This window comes from Ailuropoda melanoleuca, chromosome 11, assembly GCF_002007445.2.
Source record: "Ailuropoda melanoleuca isolate Jingjing chromosome 11, ASM200744v2, whole genome shotgun sequence".
Taxonomy (NCBI): Eukaryota; Metazoa; Chordata; class Mammalia; order Carnivora; family Ursidae; genus Ailuropoda; species Ailuropoda melanoleuca.
Genome location: NC_048228.1, coordinates 104,804,610 through 104,824,192, shown reverse-complemented (window position 1 = coordinate 104,824,192; position 19,583 = coordinate 104,804,610). Strand labels below are relative to the sequence as shown.

The following is a 19,583-nucleotide window of genomic DNA, read 5'->3' as shown; positions in this document are numbered from 1 at the left end:
GGGTGGACGCTGACACCAGGCTGCCTGACCCCAAGCCCTGGATCCCCGGTGCTCAGTCCGACACTTCCAGCCCCTTTCCCCCCCCACTTCTGCTCTGCTTTACGACAGGGTCCGCATTCTTTCTAACTGCAGAGCCTGACTACCCACCTCTCATCCATCCTTGTCTTCCTCTCATCCCCCGCCCCTCACCACCCGGATCTTCCATTTCTGGAAAGCCCCTGCCCGGAGAGAAACTTCTATTTTTTTTTTAAAAGATTTTATTTATTTATTTGACAGAGATAGAGACAGCCAGCGAGAGAGGGAACACAAGCAGGGGGAGTGGGAGAGGAAGAAGCAGGCTCATAGCAGAGGAGCCTGACGTGGGGCTCGAACCCATAACGCCAGAACACAGGGATCACGCCCTGAGCCTAAGGCAGACGCTTAATCGCTGTGCCACCCAGGCGCCCCCGGGGGAGAAACTTCTATTGGAAGTGTGGGAGAGGAAGGGCCCGTGCATCCCTTCCAGGTGTCCCACGCGCCCCCAGGCAGCCCCTCCTCTTACAAGGGGGGGCTTCAGGTCTGAAAGGATCCAGTGTCCAGGGCCAGATGGGCGTGCTGGATGGCCTTGGCTGGGCCCCACAGGAAGCGGTGGAGGACCACCCCCAGGCTGCTGCTTAAAGGGCCGCCCGCCAGCCGCAGGACGCAGTGAGGCTGCCTTTCTGCCATGACGCCCAGGCTGCTCCCCTTGCTGCTGCTGCTCCTGGCCGGGCCCCCCTCCGCACAGCCGGCTCCCCCGACCTGCTACTCCAGGATGCTGACCCTGAGCCGGGAGGTGGCTGGTGACTTCCAGAGCCTGCAGGCCGCGGAGCCCTCGGTGAGTCCCCTCCCGCTGCCCTCCACAAACCAGGAGGTTCAATGCAGACCCCATTCTCCAAAACTTGCCTGTGGACCAGGAAAAACAAAAAAACCCCACTATTTTTCTTTTCTGGCCAAGGGTTTGCCTTTTATTCCCATCCTACTAAGTACAATGACAGTGGTTTGCATCTTTTTTTAAATACAAGGGAAATCTATCAGAGACATCACAATGCCTTGTCTTTGTTGGTAACTTGCCAGCAACAACCAGAGGATCTGTTGTAAAATGTGAAAGAAAGAAAAAACCTCCCCAAGGAGGCTGGAACTCTGGAGTTAAGGAGGAGCACAGAATTAAGGTTATTCTCTTCAGGACCCTGGTGATTGTGAGTGAGCGCACGGTGGGGGCTGGAGGGGGACCCCAGGACGTGCCCACCCTTTACTGCTCATTACCCTGGGCCAACAGCTCAGCTCCTGAATCTCAGTGTGCTGGGCTATGAAAGGGCTGGTACAGCGCCCACCACTGGCTTTGGGCACCTCGAGGGTGAAGGTGTGAATGAGACACGGCAGGCACAGTGCTGGGCAGGGGACACCCCAGGCAGACCCAGGGCTGGGGGGTGTGGGGGGTGGGGGCAGGTTCTAGAGGGGCTGCCCAGAACTAGAGCCCAGGCCCCTTGGCTGCTTGTCCAGTATAGAAACAAACAAATTAAACTTTATTAAAAGCTTGAATAAAATTTGGGGCACCTGGGTGGGGGGCTCAGTCAGTTGAGCGTTCAACTCTTGATTTCAGCTCAGGTCATGATCTCAGGGTCGTGAGATCGAGCCCCGCATCGGACTCTGAGCACAGCTGGGAGTCTGCTTAAGATCCTTTCTCTCTCTCTGCCCCTTTCCTCCATAAAAAGCAGCTCTGATAGAATTTAAAGGTGTCTGAAAGTGTCTCTTCACACCTTGTAAACACTTCAAACAAGATGTAAAGTTTCTCAGATGTGGGGCTGTGGTATCTTAACACCTTTTATTTTCTTTTAAAACTTAAATAATGTGTATGTTTTTCCTATTATAAAAGACATACGTAGTAGGCCCCCCCATATCCGTGGCTTCAGTGACCCACGGTCCACAGCGACCCGGAAGCAGATGAGCCCCCTTCTGACGTATGGTCAGAAGGTCAGTGGTAGCCTAAGCCTACGTCACATGCCTACGTCATTCGTGTCATCACATGGCCACTTCATCCTCTTCCATCATCACAGGAAGGGCAAGTACGGTACAGGAAGAGATTGTGAGAGAGACGTCACATTCACGTCGCTTTTAGGATAGCATGTTGTCATAATTGTTCTATTTTATTAGTAGTACTTGTTGTTAATCTCTTACTGTGCCTGATTTATAAATTAGACTTTATCTAGGTTTGTACGTACGCATAGGAACAAACCTACTATATACAGGGGTCAGTACGATTCATGATTTCGTGCATCTGCTGGGGCCTTGGACTATATCCCCCACGTATAACGGGGAGACCACTGTACTTTATAGTTGGAAAATGCACAAAAGACAAAGAAGAAATACATATTACTTGCCATCCTACCACCTAGAGGTAACTGTTGCTCTAACATTCTGGGGGAGAGTATTTCAGCTTTCCCAGTAGGCATAGGGATTCAAATCCGTGTGTGTGTGTGTGTGTGTGTGTGTGTGTGTGTGTAAGCAGATCAGATCAAGGAAGGCCTGGGGCTGTCTGGTTGTTGGAGGGTGGCCAAGAGCCTTCTATGACGACCTGTGAGTATATCCCTATGGGCGTCATCATGACCCGTCTTCCCTTCCGCAGGAGCCCTGTGTGAGATACCTGCCCACACTCTACCTGGATATACACGTAAGAGGGTCTTCCTGTCGGGGGAGGCAGGGGGGCAGGGAGAGACCCCGTGCAGAAGGATGCAGGAGCCCCCAACTCCTGTCCCTCTGGCTACTGACTTCCCCCACAACGCCCTCCCTGCTGTCCACTCTCAGAACTACTGTGTGCTGGCCAGGCTGCGGGACTTCGTGGCATCGCCCCAGTGCTGGAAGGTGGCCCAGGTGGATGCCTTGAAGGACAAAGTGAGGAAACTGTACACCATCATGAATTCGTTCTGCAGGAGAGTAAGCGACACTACTGAACGTACCTTTTCTGCTTATTATCAGCCAAGATGCGCAGGGCTTTTAGAAGAGGAAGGCTGGGGCGGGGGAGACGAGGAGGAGGAAGAGAAACGTTTTAGGGTGCTTCCAGTTCTCTAAGCCCTTCTTCAACCACCATCACCCTTGATAAGTAATAGGCACTCGGGACAAGGCCCTCCCTTCCATGAGCTCACCCTGGTGTGGGGACAACACCCAGGACCACATGCTAACCATGAAAGACAGACTCTGCCAGGAGCCAAATGGGGTAGCGGCTGGGGGGAGAGGGCTATGAATTCAGGGAGCTCCAGAGCTCCGGGGTCGGAGGAGACTTTCTAGAAGAGGGGCTTCAGATGCTCTCTTCTGGTAGAAGAGGGAAAGGAGACAGAAAAATGCAGAAAATCAGTGCTACTGAAGAGAGCAGCCATGGGATCCCAGGGGCACAGGCTTCAGCATCAGAGAGACCTGAGCTCCCGTCTGTCTTCCTGCTTCCCAGATGGGAGCAATCCATCACCTCTCTGAGCCACAGTTCCCTCATTTTTGAACTGGAGACATAATTATGCCCACCTCACACCATCACTGGGAAGATAATAAGAAGTACACCCTATGTGTGTGCATGTGAGAGGGGGCTGCAGTAAGTCCCTTGATCCTAAAAGCCCTAGCAGAGTGACCACACATAGAATTCCCAGCACCAGGCCTGGCCCAGAGTACATCATCAGGATAAATAATTAGCGATTGAGTTTAATTTATTTGTTCATGAATCGAAGGTTTCTTACAGATTTCCTCCCCACACCCGTTGCCCTCCTCATTCCCCTCTCCCCTTGGTCTGCCGAGGGAAGACAGGAAGAAGATATCATTATAATACAGTATTATTCATATTTATAAAGGGCCCACCTAGGGGAGCATAACCTCATCTTAATTTGATGACATCTGCCAAGACCCTATTTCCAAATAAAGTCACAGTCACCCACTTGAGGGGTAAGGGCTTCAACGTGTCTTTTGAGAGAGAAAATTGAACTCACAACAGTCATTCTTTCAAGAGATAACCCTTCACAGATGGAAATTATGCAACAAACTAACTTTCTGTCACCAAAACCAGCAGCTACCACTTCCTGACAGACACCAAATATGGAGGCTTGGTACCAACCGCACCGCACGCGCTCGCCAGCCAAACCTTCACAGTGATGTTGCCCCTGGGTGGGCATTAGCCACCTGGATGTAAGGAGAAGAAAACACACTCAGGTCCAAAGGATAGGTGATTCCCCCAGACAGCTGGTAAGTGGTGGTGGAGGGATTCCAGACGAAGAGCCAAGTGCCAGGCATCTTCCTTCCACGGTTCTGCTAACACTTCGCAATTTCTAGGTAGCAAATAAGCCACTGAGGACAAGGACTAATTTCCACATCTCAGACGTTTGTTTGCTCACGTCTTCAATATTGACCGAGTGCTTAATATAAACTCAGCAAATATTGAGATGAAAAGTAAAGAATTCCTCCTCTTAGATTAGCAGAGGAGACATTTGCAAAATCTAGGAAGACAGCAGAGGAAGGAGCAAATAATTCTGCCTGAGATGGGGCAGCAAGGATTCTGGGGGACTCAGAACGGAAATAGGCTCTTGAAATACGACTGGAGCTTGTGGAACAGAAGGAAGATGGAGCACAGCCAAAAGCATGAAGTCTTCAGATGGAGATGGATGGTTCAAACACCAGTGTGCGGTTGGGGAAGACAAGAAGTAGAGCTGCGGATGGAGTGGGGTCTGACTATAAACAGCATTCCTTATGGGAAGGCCTGCCAGGGACACTTTGGCAGGGTGTCTGTCCCACACCAGTTGTATAAGCAGGGTCACATAAGGAGAATACCTTTCAAGGCAGGGAGACTGGAATCCAGTGGTTGGGGGTTATCAGAAGGGATCCTTTTGCTTTGGATTTCAAGTACAACCGATCAGGGACACTGCTCCAGTCCTGTGTGCCAGCATCCCTGAGCCAGAGGACGGGGCATCGCCCAGGATGCCTTCTCCCCTTCTCCTTTCTCCACAGCCAACTGGTCAACCCTATCTTCGCTGTGTCTCTTGACTTCTACGTTTGCTCTTTAGTAGCTCAACATCAGCTCAGAATCTTCTCAAACTCAACGTACATCCTTTGCTCAGAACTCAGACCTCTGACGGGCCTCACCCACCAGAGTGGGTCCCAGGTGAAAGTCTGGCCATCACTGGTCCTTTCCCCTGAGGCTGTCCCATCAGGAGGGATTTTTTTTTTCCTCGTGGACTTGGTAATAGTTGCAGCTGTGAAAGAAGATTCAGAATGAAGTAAGCGTGGCGAAGAGAGTCACTCAAAGCAGAGTCGGGAGGACATTCAGGAAGCAGGGCCTATGCACCTCGCCTATTTCAATTCTCAGAACCCCACGAATCAACTGCAAACTCCAACCGCCTCCTGGAACACATCCTTCTACTTTGGGTGTCTATTAGCCAAATAGCCAATCGTGTGTGAGATGGTGAGTTCAAACTCTGCCAGCGCCAATCATAATTCTTTCAAGACAACTTATGTAACCTTGTGGATTTTGCCTCTAGAAACCTCCCTCCCTCCCTCCCTCCCTCATGCCAGCGCAATTCTAATGTCTATCCACTCGGTCTCCTGGATAGCAATTCCTAAACCCCAAATAAATGCTTCTGGTTGCTTTATAACCTCATGGTGTTGTTGGTTGACAGAGCCTGTGTTCTGTTTTTTCAACTGACTAAACTCACCGGGTGAAACAAAGCAGAGCCACTCTCCTGTTCGCTGTGTATCAGTGGGCAATTTACTTAGCCGTATTGTCCCTCGGTTTTCCCATCTGTGAAATGGGAATGACAATAATAAAACCTCCATAGACTTGTTCAGGGGATAATGCAAATTCACGCTTTCAAAGCACTTACCATATCCGGCCCCAGTAAGGTTTCTACTTCCTTCTAATTAGCTCTAATAACGTCAAGAGTAAATTTAGCAGTTGCTTAAGAACTTATGAACTTCTAAGAATTTTCAAAAATGAAACCGTAAGAGACTCTCAACTACAGGGAACAAACTGAGAGCTGCTGGAGGGGTGGTGGGTGGGGCATGGGCTAACTGGGTGATGCATATTAAGGAAAGCACTCGCTGCAATGAGCACTGGGTGTTGTATACAACTGATGAATCACTAAATTCTACCCCTGACACTAATAATATACTATATTTAGCTAAATTTAATTTAAATAATATTTTTAAAAATTTTTATGAACTTTTGCTCACCAGAGTACTTGCAGTGCAAAAGTACTGAGTACTCCCTCTTCCAAGATAGAAATCACAATTTCCAATAAACCCTTCTTCTAGCCTCCCTCCTGGACAACAGCAGCGGTGTCCTGACTTCCTCCTCCCTACCTCCAAGTCCATCCACCATCAGCCAGAGGGGTGTTTGTAAAGTGCAAACCTACTTCCATTATTCTGGATGCCCACCAGTGGCTCTTCATAAGGCTCTCCTGATCTGGCCCTGGTCTTCTCTGGCCTCCCCCACTGCTATTCCCCAGCCCCCCATACACACACGTACACACACACACACACATACCATTTCCTTTGGCACTGCATCTCAGTGTTTCCTGAACACGGCAAATCTTGTCGGATTCTGGGCTGTCTTTCCACCACCCGCCTTGAGAACCTGCAGAATCCTTCCTTCCACTCAAGTGTAACTTCAATGCTGAACCCCTGGTAAGAAGGAGCAAGTCTCGTTTCTGGACAACCTCTCTCTCTCTCTCTCTCTTGCATTTTATACTTTCATACTCTTCGCGATCATCAGACTCAAGCTGCTTGATCCCTTCCTCCTTCTTACCCACCTTCAGCTGGAGCCCAGGACCCCACCCTCAGGTTCTCTCCCACCCCCACCTCTCTGGTCCCCTCTTCTGTCTCCTTTGGGACTCCCCCTCTTCTCTTTTCTCAGCAGCTGTGTGATCCAGACCCAACTCTGGGTCCTTCCCTCTTCTCTGTCTTCACTCACTGTATTGGTGAGCACCCTGGTGTCACGGCTCCAGACACCGTCTTTATGTCAGGACCAAGAAGCCTGGGGTCAAACTTGATCCTTCTCTTTCTCACATAATCTACATCCAATGCGTCATCAAAGACCCTGGTCTCTCTAACTTCCAGACAGACCCAGAATCTGACCACTTCTCACCACTTCCACTACTAGCGACCTGGCCCAAGGTCACTGGTGTTTGTGTCCCACTCTCAGAGATGTTTCTACCCTTGCCCCATATAGCTTATTCTCAGCACATCAGCCAGAGTGATCCATTAGTCACCTTATATCTTTCTTCTGCTCAGAACCCCTCCCTGGCTCCCCATTTCACTCAGATTAAAAACCAAAGTCCTGCCAGTGGTCACGGGGTCCTTCATCAGCTGCCCCCACATTTCTGTTGTCCCTCTGGCCTCATGTCCCCTCTATCTGTGTGGTCTTAAGCAAATCCCTTGCTGTCTTTCAATTTCCCCTCATTTTCCCGGCCTCAGCTGAAAAACAGTAAGAACAGCTTCCCCAGAAAGCTGAGCTGAGGACTCAGTAAAATAAGTCATGTAAGTTGCTGAGCACAGTCCTGACCCTTAGCAAATGCTCAGCAATGTCACCATTATGACCGTTATTCCCACCTTCATCCCGATCACGATAAGCATCAAATCTTAGGGAGAAAGGGGTTTGGTGCAGGTGCAAACTGCGGGGCATTTCTCATTAAACATTGATGTACTTTCTGATTTTGCATGCTTACCTATTATTTATTGTGCCCCCAACCCATTGTCCTTGCACTGCCTGAACGACCAGATCTGAGCAGGTGACACACCGACTGACAGCAGATCTTACTATGCGGCTTACCTCATCTTCCTTTGGGGGATGGAGAAGGTCTTCTTGAGGGATTACTTCACGCGCTTATCAGAAACTTCCTGACTGACAGGTGATGCCCCATATTTCCGAGGAGGGTGAAACCGCGATTAGGTTAGGTATTAAGCTCCGGTTTTAGTAACGTGGCCTGGTCCAAGCACCACTGTTTGGGGCCTGTGTTTTTCTTTTTAACACTTCCCACTCTGAACGAAAGTTGAACTTCTCACCTGGGTCTGCACAGCCCCGTTTATCCCCAGCATGAGTCTCCGTAAAGCTCCCCAAGGGGCTGCAGGAATCCGTCATGTGTTCACTGGTTGACTTACCCATCGTGTCTCCCCGACAAGAGGGTCAGCCCCAGGAAGGCAGGGACCGTGTTGTTCTGTCCACATTTTATCGCCTGTTCCTAGCAGCATGCCTGACACACAGCAGACGCTGCGTAACTATATTTTGGGTGTTTTTGGATCCTGGATGCTGCTCCCTGGGAAGACCAAGAAAAGTCAACAGTTGAGATCTTGTGATTCCAAGTGGTCCGTGTGCATTCTGCCTTCATAAAACACATGCTATTTGCACATACTCATAGACTTACAGCCTCAGAGGCCTGGTTTCTATTTTCCAGAATTGCAGATGCTCACTGGTTTGGTCCACTTCAAAATCTTGGTAACTCACACACACAGGCGCACAGAGCTCGTCTCTTGCAGGGCTTGTTCTCACGGTGCTCTAACAGAGCTCTTCCATGAAACAGGACTGTCTGGACCTCAGCCAGCAGCAGAGAGACCTGAACAAAGCCCTTATCTTTTCTTCCTGAGTACACTTAAAAGCTTAATCATCGGTTTGGGGTGCTGTGGAGCACAGTGAAGGCTGAAGCCAGCGTCACACCTTCACACCCACGGGTGATTTAAACCAACAGAATTATTAGGCAAAAATCCTCATGGTTTAATCCTACTTGATTTGCAAAAGTGCTCATAATATGAAATCACCTTCTGCCTTTGCAGAACGTTTCAGGTCTGGAGATTGTCAGAGCAGGTGTACAGACTCCAGGATGAAGTAAGGGACTGCCCTGACACAGAGTAAGTGTTGGACGAGGGGAGGGAAAAAATAGAAAAACAGAGCACAGTTATGCAGAAAATGGTCAAGTCCACAGTCATCACTTAGGTATCAATCCCTTCATAGTGAAGGGATCCTGGGAATTATTTGGACATTGGATATACGTTTCTAAAACGTTTGCAGTAAAGCTCCCAGAATGCAGCTCTACTTATTTTTCAAGAATTTTCTCAGGGCTCCTGGGTGGCTCAGTTAGTTAGGTGTCTGCCTTTGGCTCAGGTCATGATCCCAGGGTCCTGGGATCAAATCCCACGTCAGGCTCCCTGCTCAGCAGGGAGCCTGCTTCTCCCTCTCCCTCTGTGCTCTCTCTCTCAAATACATAAAATCTTTAAAAAAAAAAAAAAGAATTTTCTGGCTGCTACACAAAGACAAGGAAACCTGCTCTGGAGGTCCTGCCTTTCTTTTCTTTTTTTTTTAGAGATAGAGCATGGGGCACGGAGGAGCAGAGGGAAAGACAAAATCTTAAGCAGGTTGCACACCCAGCATGGAGCCTGACATGGGGCTTGATCTCATGACCCTGAGATCATGACCAGAGCCAAAATCAAGAGTTAGACACTTAACCAAATGAGCCACCCAGGTGCCCCGATTTATTGCTTTTTAATTCACCTTGTGTTGATTCCAGCATCAACCCAGCACAAGATGCTATGAAATCTGACGCTGCTCCTTTTTTGGCAGATGGCCTGAGACCACCGTGTCCATCATGGTGCGACACCCTTCCTCTGGCTACCGATGTTCCAAGTTCAAGAATCATTCAGCTGAGGGCAAGGGGCTGAAATTGTGCTCTAACATTGTTTATTGATTCTCCAAGGGGCTTTTAATTTACTGCTCCCTGGGAAGACCAAGAAAAGTCAACAGCTGAGATCTTGTGATTCCAAGTGGTCCGTGGGCATTCTGCTCCTAATGTCCTAAGCACATGGAGAAGTTTGCAATTTACAAAATATTTCCATGTCTGTTTTTCCCCTTACTGACTTCAGTCCTTATGCCAACATCGGCAACTGGGTGGATGAGGGGCACAGTCTGTTTCCACTCACAGATTTGAAGCAAAGCTTCAATCAAATACCCTTTAAAATGCCTTTAAAATGCCCACAAAAAAGCTTAAGATTTTAAAATCTGACAATATACAGCATTGGCGAGGATGCAAAGCAACTGACATACTGCTTATGGTGGGGATACCTGGAAACACAATTTGGCATCACCTAGTAAATTTGGAGATGTGTATACCCTCTGACTCAGCAATTCCAACCCTAGAATATATCCTAGAGATACTGCGGCACAGGGACCCCAGCAAATACGTCTAAGGATCGTTCATGACAGAATGTTTACAATAGCAAGTGACTGGAAGCAATGCAGAAGTCCATCACTAATAGAATGGATTCATAAGTGGTTGTAGTCAGCAGAGAAAGACAATTATCGTATGGTTTCACTCATTTATGGAACATAAGAAATAGCAGGAAGATCGGTAGGAGAAGGAAGGGAAGAATGAAAGGAGGGGTAATCAGAAGGGGGAACGAACCATGAGAGACTATGGACTCTGGGAAACAAACTGAGGCCTTCAGAGGGGAGGGGGGTGGGGGAATAGGATAGGCTGGTGATGGGTAGTAAGGAGGGCACATATTGCATGGTGCACTGGGTGTTATATGCAACTAATGAATCATGGAACATTGCATCAAAAACTGGGGATGTACTGTATGGTGACTAACATAACATAATAAAATATTATTATACAAAAATAATAAAGTTTCAAGTATACTAAAAATCTAAGTGGTTGTAGTCAGATAATGATAATGATGATTCATATCTGTATGGCTGACACGGAGCCAACGTTGAGGAGCAGAAGACATACAGGATGATTCCATTTAGGCAAAGAACAAAACCAGGCAAAACACAAAATATATTTTGTGGGATAGAAACATATGGGACAAAGCTCTGAAGAACTCCAAGAGAGTGTTTAAAACAAAATTCAGGACAGAAGCTATCCCCCTGAGGAGCGGAGGAAGAGGATATTAGGGGAAGGATGATACGAGGACTTTCAAAGGAATAGCACGCTTTTTCTTAAACTTACTGATGCGTTTCTTTTTTTTAAGCTTATTTAAATTCATTTAGTTAACATATAGCGTATCATTCGTTTCAGATGTAGAGCTCAGTTATTCATCCATCGCATATCACACCCAGAGCTCATCACATCACGTGTCCTCCTTAATTCCCGTCACCCANCACACCCAGAGCTCATCACATCACGTGACCCCATCCCCCCACCCCCTCCCCTCCAGCAGCCCTCGGTTTGCTCCCTAGAGTGAAGAGGCTCTCATGGTTTGTCTCCCTCTCTGATTTCCTCTTATTTTATTTTTCCCTCCCTTCCCGTTTGATCCTCTGTTTTGTTTCTTAAATTCTACATATGAGTGAAATCCTATGATAATATTTTCTCTGATTGACTTATTTTGCTTAGCATAATACCCTCCAGTTTCATCCATGTCGATGTAAATGGTAAGACTTAGCTGAGTAGTATTCCATTGTGTGTGTGTGTGTGTGTGTGTATACACACATCTTCTTTACTGACGGGTTTCTAATGGTTCAATATTTTGTCACTCTTTAGAAACACACACACATAATTTTGCCAATAATTAATAAAGAATAAAAATAAATAGCATTCACATAAAACATCCAAAAATAATTGGAAATGCAATTTAAAAACTAACTCCATTTACAACAGCAGCAGAACTATAAGGTGTAACTATAAGACACCGTGTTTACAAACTCCCTTTTGGCCGGAACCGCCAGTAATTGGCCCAAATGACCCAACACAAAGGGAAGAGAAGGGGTCCTCCCGCATATTCTCTAGGCCTTGCAGGAAACATGGAATTGTGCCTTTGGCCACATTCATGAGAATCTACAAGGAAGCTGATGCCGTGCCCATGGAGGGAATGGGCACTGTTCCAAACAGAATGACCCACAGATGTCACCACGGCAAAACTGGAAGAGCCTCCAGTGTTACCCCACATGCTGTTGGCATCATGTAAACAAACAAGGGAAGGCAATATTCTTGCCAAGAGAACTAATGTATGTCTACAGTATATTAAGCCTCTAAGAGCCAAGACAGCCTCCTGAAGCATGTGAAAGGCAATGATCCAGAAAGAAGGAAGCCAAAGAGAAAGGTACTTGGGTTCACCTGGAGAGCCAGCCTGCTTTAACCCAGAGAAGCTCAGAACCCGTGGGAAGGAGCCTGGGCTTCTGGGAACCTTGCCCTAGGAGTTCATGGCATGCTAAGTATATATATATATAAAAGACCTCTGGACTGTGTAAAAAAATTTTTTTTAAAGTTTACAACATTATGGAGAAAATTATACAACTTTATTAAAAGACATAAAAATATATAGAGATAAGCTATGTTTATGAATCTTAAATTGACATAAGTGTGTCATATCCCGTGAACATCCCAGCAGGATAGATCTTGGTAGGATGAGCCTAAAATTTATAGAAAAATATAAAAGATTAATAAATTTTGAAAAAGAAGAACAGAGGGACAGGCGAATTTTGCTAGCAGGTATGAAGACTCATTAGAAAGTCATAGAAATTAGTGTCCTGGGGTATTGATGTAGAAATTTTAAAAAGTAACCAGTGAAACAGAACAGAGAGCCCAAAAACAAACTCATGGAAATTTGATAAACGGCTGGGAACACAGTAGAAAAGTAATAGATAGCATAATAAAAATTGCCAGGACGACTGGCTATCCACTTAGAAAAAATGTAAATGTGATCTCCTTATACCATCTTCAAAAATAAATTTGAGAGAGTTGACAGACGTAGTAAGTAAAGCGATATTTTCAAATATTTGGCAGAACACATGGCAGAATGCTTTTGTGTTATGAGGATGAGGAAAAAATTCGTAAACAAGACCCAAAGAGTGCCTCCAATAAAGAAAAACATGAGTAAACACCGTATAAGGCTTTAACAGACACAATAAATGAAGCTAAGGAAAACCGCCTTCTCGGGAAGCAGAAAGTGTTGCCTGACAACTGTTCCTGTCCGAATTGTCTGGAAATTGGTCACAAAGGGAGCGAGAAATGGGCAGAATGTGGACTGCATAATCAGGAAGAGAAAAATCACAGTGGCCATTTAACTGTATGGAAAGATGCTGAACGTGTCTACCAACCAGAGAGGCACATTTAAACTACAATGGGATACAATTTTATACCCACCAAATAGGAAAAAGATAAAGTCTCATCATACCAACCGCTGGTGCTGGAGGTGTGGATAAGGAGAGGCAGGAACTGTCCTGAGCTGCTTTCAGACCTGTAAACTGACACAATGTTTTTAGAGAGCAGTTTCATCATGTTTGGTGAAGCTAGCTCATTCCTGGGGACATAGGTCAGGCAAGCTCTCACAAGGAGATGAAGTGAGAATGTTCATCACTGCCTCGTTACTGGCTGTGATGGAAAAAAAAAAAAGAAACATCCAGGAAGTCTCAGAAAAATGAATAAACTCTGATATTTTCATTCCATGAAATATTACATGAGAGTAAAAGTGATGAATCAAATGCCCGTGATTCAACGTGCACTGATTGCAAAAAGCATTGTCTAATAAGAAAACAAGGTGCAAAAGTCTACGTCCCTTACGATATTTGTCTCTTTTTGAGATTTTCACAACATCTCAGAAGCATAGGAAAATGGACTGGAAACAAATCACGAGCATGAAAATAGTTGCTTCTGGAGAGCAGAGAGGAGGAGGAGAAGCACTGGAAGGGAAACAGCATTTCAACTTCAGTAACATTTGATCTAAAAAAAAAAAGAAAAACTTGAGTGTAGGACAAAAATGTGAACATTTGCTGGATCTGGGTGGTGGGGCCATCGTGCTCACTTATCATTCTCTGCCTTTTTCCAGTGTGTTTCACATTTTCCAGGATTTAAAACATTAAAATAATCATCTCATTCATTGGAACAAACTGAAATCAGCCTCCAATAAATGATATAATTATTATTCAATTATTACCTTTTCCCCACTTTCTAACATGCAGTATCATTTCTTCCTGCAGAAAGAAGAGCTGAACTTTGTGATTTAACGCAGCACCATATAGAGCTTTAGGGGAAAGTGATGCACAGAGAGGTTCAGTCATTTGCCAAAGGTAAGCCAGCCAAGGAGTGGGGAGTTCCAAGATTGGAACTCAAACAGAAGGTTCCAGACCCTGAGCCCACTGCTCTCTCCATTGGTGGAACAATTAGTTGAAAAGACTCTTTGGGGAGGCTTTTCGGGACTTGCGCTGTGCCTGTAGGAGCATAAGGGGCCGGGCAGAAGATGGGACATTTGCTCAAGAGGCTGTGAGAAGAGACTGCTCAGTTGCAGAAACTCAGAAGCCCGAGTCCCCCCTCCCGACCTCAGCGGCTGGCCGGGGCGTGGCGCACCTGTCAGCACACAGCAGCGCACGGCACACCTGCCGATCCAGTCCAGGTTGGAGAAGATGTCAGGAGACCCACTTCCTGGCCTCCTAAAGGGAGAACGTTATCTGACACCCTTACAAGGCCTCGGCCTGGTGATCCTATGTGCTCCCCGAGAAAAGGAAAAAAAGTAAAGATGAAAGGGGTCTCAGGCCCAGAAATGACATTCCTGACATCTTTGCTGGCTTTGGCATTCCTTCAAACATCCCTCTGGTGATCGGTAGACCCCGTTCCACGTATTTTTTTATTCTGTGCGCTCCCTCCATGTTGGCCTCTTCGATCACCTGCCGTGAGAATTCTCTGCTCCAGCCCAGAGACTAGGTAGGGTGTTCTCACCCGGCAGAGTCAGCCTCCCTTCCCTCCCTCCTTCCTCTTGCTGTGGCCCTCCACTCACAAATCCACATTTCTAGGCCATTCCCTCTGAACCCCCCCTCCCCGTGTACCCTGGGTCTCCAAGACCTGGCCGCATGGACTTCCCACCTGCTCCTTGTCTCTCCCAAACCTCATTCACCTTTGTTTCATTTCAAACAGGAGGGTCTGAAATGAGTCAGCCAGTTCACACCCTCACACAACATATTTTATAAGAAATAAATGCTCTTGTTTTGATTAAAAGTGAGGAGACAATTAAGGAATCATTACTGTAAAATTAGTCATACACAGCAACTCGTTTTCCGGAAGGCGGATGGTTACGGCACACATTTAGCAAAGAAAATTAATTTCCATGTGTAGTTTTGAGGCTGGAAAATTTATCGGGAACCATAGAACCACAGGGGCTAATTGTAAGCGCTGTGCTGGGGACAAGTCACCACCAGAAATAAAGCCGCCAGGGACGCCGTGCTGGCCCCTCCCGAGACGCCAGCAGCGACAAGGTCTCCTTTCCCTCTTATCGGCCTTGCAGGGGCCCTGAAACCACTGATAAGCCTCCCTCACATCTGGCCCGGCCTCTGGGGCTGCAGCCCGGCACTGGGGGTGGAGCCCAGACGCCATAAAGCCGAGAGGGGGGCCGGAGAGGGCTGAGATTGCAGGCCTCGATGAGCGCATTTACAGCCCCTGCTTATCTCTGGCCCCAGGTTGTGCTTCCTCCGAGGAGACAGGGCCCAGGAATGAGTGTCCCCTTCAGAGCACGGGCATGGCCGACGGATTGCCCAAAGAAGGAGCAGCCAGACCCTTCCTGGTCCCACCTCAGCCCTGGGAGTCACCCCAACCTCGGGGTCCTCTGACACTATGTGACTTACGAGCCCAGGTAGATGCACTGGCCCACGTTCCACTTGGTGTTTCAAACAACCCCCAGGTGTATTCAGAGCAAAACAGATCTCTCCCATCCTAAAGAGACCAAGTGGAGGCTTCGGAAGGTGCGGGGCTTCCCTGCCCGCAGAAGTGGCCTCGGGCCAGGCCTCCGGCCTGAAGATGCGCTGCCCGCCGGCACGTGTGGGCTCTCGGCCGCAGAATCATCGTCACCCTCCTGCATGCACGTTGTTAGATACCGTTTCACAACAAAGTTCTTTCGTGGCTCCTGTTGGAGGAGTGAAATAGTTAAACCCTACCACTCCTGGGCTGGGGGCAGGGGCACAGGTGAAATGGGGGTCCTTAACCAGACCCCACAGGCAATGCCCTAGCTGCTGTCCGCTCAATTTCTGATAACTCCTCCGGCCAGGAAAAGCAAATTGGATAAACTGGGCCCTGGCATTGCGTAGGGACTGGAGCGGGGAACAAGACGGCACGCGTCCGGCTTTGGGAGGACAGGGCAAGGCCTGCCCATGCGCAGAAGCGAAGTGGTGCAGACACGTAGCCAAGAGCAGTGCTGACCAGCCTCCTTCCTCCCACGGCGGAAGAACCCTGGGTGCAGACTGAGAATTGCCCCGTTACCAGCAAGGGGCCCAGAGATTAGGAAGACCTGGAGTGAGGGTCTAAGGGAGAACCAGAAAGACAGCTGCCGTTGCCAGACAAGGAAAGAACTGGAAGGAGGACGTGGGGGAGGGAGCAGCTAGAGACGTGGGCAGGGTCCACCCCACCCCACCCGGAGCGTTTAGGACACTGTCAGATGGCTTTGGGCAGGACCGAATTCCACACACAGGTTAAGAGGAGAACCTCTGGAGCCAGACTCCTGGGTTTGTACCTTAATTCCTTCCCTTACAGGCATCTCTTGGCCTCAGTTTCCACATCTGTCAAATGGGGTTAATCATCACCCTACTGAATGGGGTTGTGCCAAGAGTCATGTGAGGGAGTGATTGGATGGAGAACACTTGTAAGGAGGCAGCACACAGTGTGACGTTAGTGACACTTCAGGGAATGTCGGCACCTGCCAATCCTAAGACGGTTCAAGGAAGCAGGGAGGTGAGGCTGGAGAGCAGGGCGGGGCCCAGGCATCGCCTGAGGAATGAATCAGGAAGAGCGGACGCTGTCTGGAAAAGGCCAGAAGCTTTGCCTGGATGTGCTGCTGGCCATCAACAGAGAGCCGGCGTCCTGGAAACTGGCCTGGGGCTGGGCTGCGGAGGGGAAACCCTGCCAAATGTAATTAATTATAAACAGACTAACACATGCAAACAAGGCTCTGGCTGAGCAAATATTTATGCAGGGATTTTGGAAACAAGCATCCGTGTGACCTTTCTACGCGCGTTTCTAAAGCGACGGCAGATTCTCAAAGGTCAAGTTGCAGTGGTATGTCGATGCTTGAAAATCAATCCACACTCATTAATGCCACCAGCAACCGAAGTGAGAAACAGCGTTGTTTGCCTTCCACAATTACTGCTCTCCAGTCTGTGGACAAAATAAAATAGACCAGCGCCTGGCCAGCAGGCTGCCCCCGCTGGTCTGCTTCCTGGCTGGGCCCCCTCCTCCAGCCTTTGAGCCCCACCCACAGCCCCAGGGACCTCCTCAGGACACTGATCTGACCACCCGTGTGCCCCTGCAAAACCCCCAGCCCATGCCTCCCGGTGTAGGCTGATGGAAGCCCCTGGGGTCATGCATGGGATGGAGTCACCTGGGAGAAGGGCTGGAGCAGGTCCCAGAGAACCCAGCGGCCATTCTGGTATCTGTCCCTGGGTGACCTGGACCAGTCTGACATGACTTTCTCATAGGGGATGAGGGGCCTCAGGGAGGCACACTGATGCAGGTCTTGCACCAGCCCGATCTCCTTCAGGGTCCTCAAGCATGTTCTTTGCCTCTGGCTGGGGCAGAGGGTTGCGGTTAGTGGAAGGGTGGTCACCACTTGGGTCCCTACCTCCCAACCTTGACCTGGGACCAGACAAGATTGACTCTGGTTGAAGGGGCTCCTGGAAACTGTGCGGAAGGAAAGACACTGCTGCCCTCTAGTGGCCACTGGGCAGAATGAACGGCGGCCGCGGTAGAGCTGCAGAGAAATCTGCGTGGAAGGCGCTGAGTCCTTGCTGTGCACGGGTCCCCGGGTGTTCAGTGTGGGCACAGCTACGGGTCAGACATGCCCCGCCCCAGGAATCTCACGCCTGAGGGGGACAGATGTGCGGACTCTCTGCGTACCACATTTGAGTACCTTTAGCTAGGTGACCTTGGGCACATTTCTTAACATTTCTGTGTCTTCATTTCTGCATCATTAAAATTGGGCTAAAAGGAAAACGTCCTTCTGAGTGCAGCCCATAGTCACGACTATCTGTACCCTGAGCACAGTCCCTCTGGCCACGCCCACCCCTGCCATCTTACACCAAGCCACCAACACACCTCTCTGGTCTCCCTGCTCCCTCCTATGCCCCCGCACCCCCCCATCTGCCCCTTTTGCCTGCAGAAGTCCCCTCTGGAAAGGTGATCTGATCCTACAAGTCTTCTGCTCACTGTCCTCCAGTGATTTTTGGTGCCACTTGGAGTAAAAGCCAAAGTCCCAGCCATGACCCCCAAGGTCCTACAAGATCTGGGCCAACCCTCTCGGACCTCCTCACTCACCTCTCTCCCACCACCCCCTCTGCTCTGACCACTTCCCATCGTGGAACGCACCATGACGTCGTGCATTTTACAAATTCACTTCATCAAATGTCTGTATCCCCTACTGGAGGGTCAGCCCCACAAAGACAGGGACTTCTGTCTGCTTTACTCACTGTCCCCAGCATCTATTATAACATGTACTCATTGCAGGAATTCTATAAATATTTGGGAATAAATAAACAAATGAGTGAACAGGGTTTTGCTTTGTAGAAAGTTGGCTCATCCTGGGCAGGGCAACTGCGAGCTCCTAGTATCTTGCTCTGAGCTAACGTAGAAAGGGAAATGACTCTGGGAGAGGGGTGTCCTGACCGTTGCGGGGCACAGAGGTGCCTGTCTTAGTGTTCTAACATCAAAGGGCTCCTGAGAGGAGGTGACAGACCTAGGAAGTAGGTTTTGAAATGAGCAGGAGTCAGGTGAGGCGAGTGTGAAGGTACAGGGAGCAGCAGAGAAGGCAAACCTCAGGTGGGCAGGGAGCAGCCGGCAGCCCTGGGTGCCTGGACAGAGAGGGTTGATTCCTGGGAACCCAAGAGAGAGAAGGAAGATGGTCAGGCCACTTGGCGAAGGGCTTCGAACCCTGAATTAAAGAGAGCAGGTCTCATCCCACAGGCCTTGGGGTGGGGGGAGGGGGCACAGGACAGTTAGAAGCAGGAGAGGTCTGACTCTGACACCAGTGACATCAGTGACATCAGTGACATCAGTCCCCCTCCCGCCCACACTCCACCGGGCAGTTCTCCCCAGCCTGCAATTCAGCTCGATTCCGACACTGTCTACCTGGACACGGCGTCGGACCCCTCAGGGTCAGGGCTCCGTCCCACGAGACTGTCCCCACTTCAGATGCCAATTGCAAGTCCAGGCNTCCCCAGCCTGCAATTCAGCTCGATTCCGACACTGTCTACCTGGACACGGCGTCGGACCCCTCAGGGTCAGGCCTCCGTCCCATGAGACTGTCCCCACTTCAGATGCCAATCGCAAGCCCAGGTTGTCACCTGCACTTCTGACCGACTGGCTGTAAATCAGTGGTTCCGACGACCTCCTCCTTGTGTTCGGGTAACTGGTTAGTGCAGCTCACAGGACACAGGGGACCGATCTACTTATGAGATTACAGGTTTATCATAAAAGGATAGGACTCAGAAGAGCCAGATGAAAGACACACATGGGGAAAGGCATGCGGAAGGCATGGAGCTTCCCTGCCTTCTCCCGAGCGTCACTCCCCCAGAATCTTCCATAGTCACCAACCTGGAAGCTCTCCAAACCCCATCCTTGGGTGGGGGGAGGGTTGTGGAG

General features: G+C 49.1%; 1 protein-coding gene across 1 annotated transcript in view; it reads left to right on the top strand.

Annotated features, from left to right (window-relative positions):
- Positions 1–699: 699 nt before the first annotated feature.
- Positions 700–19,583, top strand: part of CYTL1 (cytokine like 1) — a 107,389-nt gene continuing 88,505 nt past the window's right edge. The window contains exons 1-3 of the mRNA XM_034670975.1: positions 700–853; positions 2,642–2,686; positions 2,821–2,949. Coding sequence (XP_034526866.1) covers positions 704–853; positions 2,642–2,686; positions 2,821–2,949 — 324 coding nt within the window. The 5' untranslated portion in view covers positions 700–703. The remainder of the gene's footprint in view (positions 854–2,641; positions 2,687–2,820; positions 2,950–19,583) is intronic.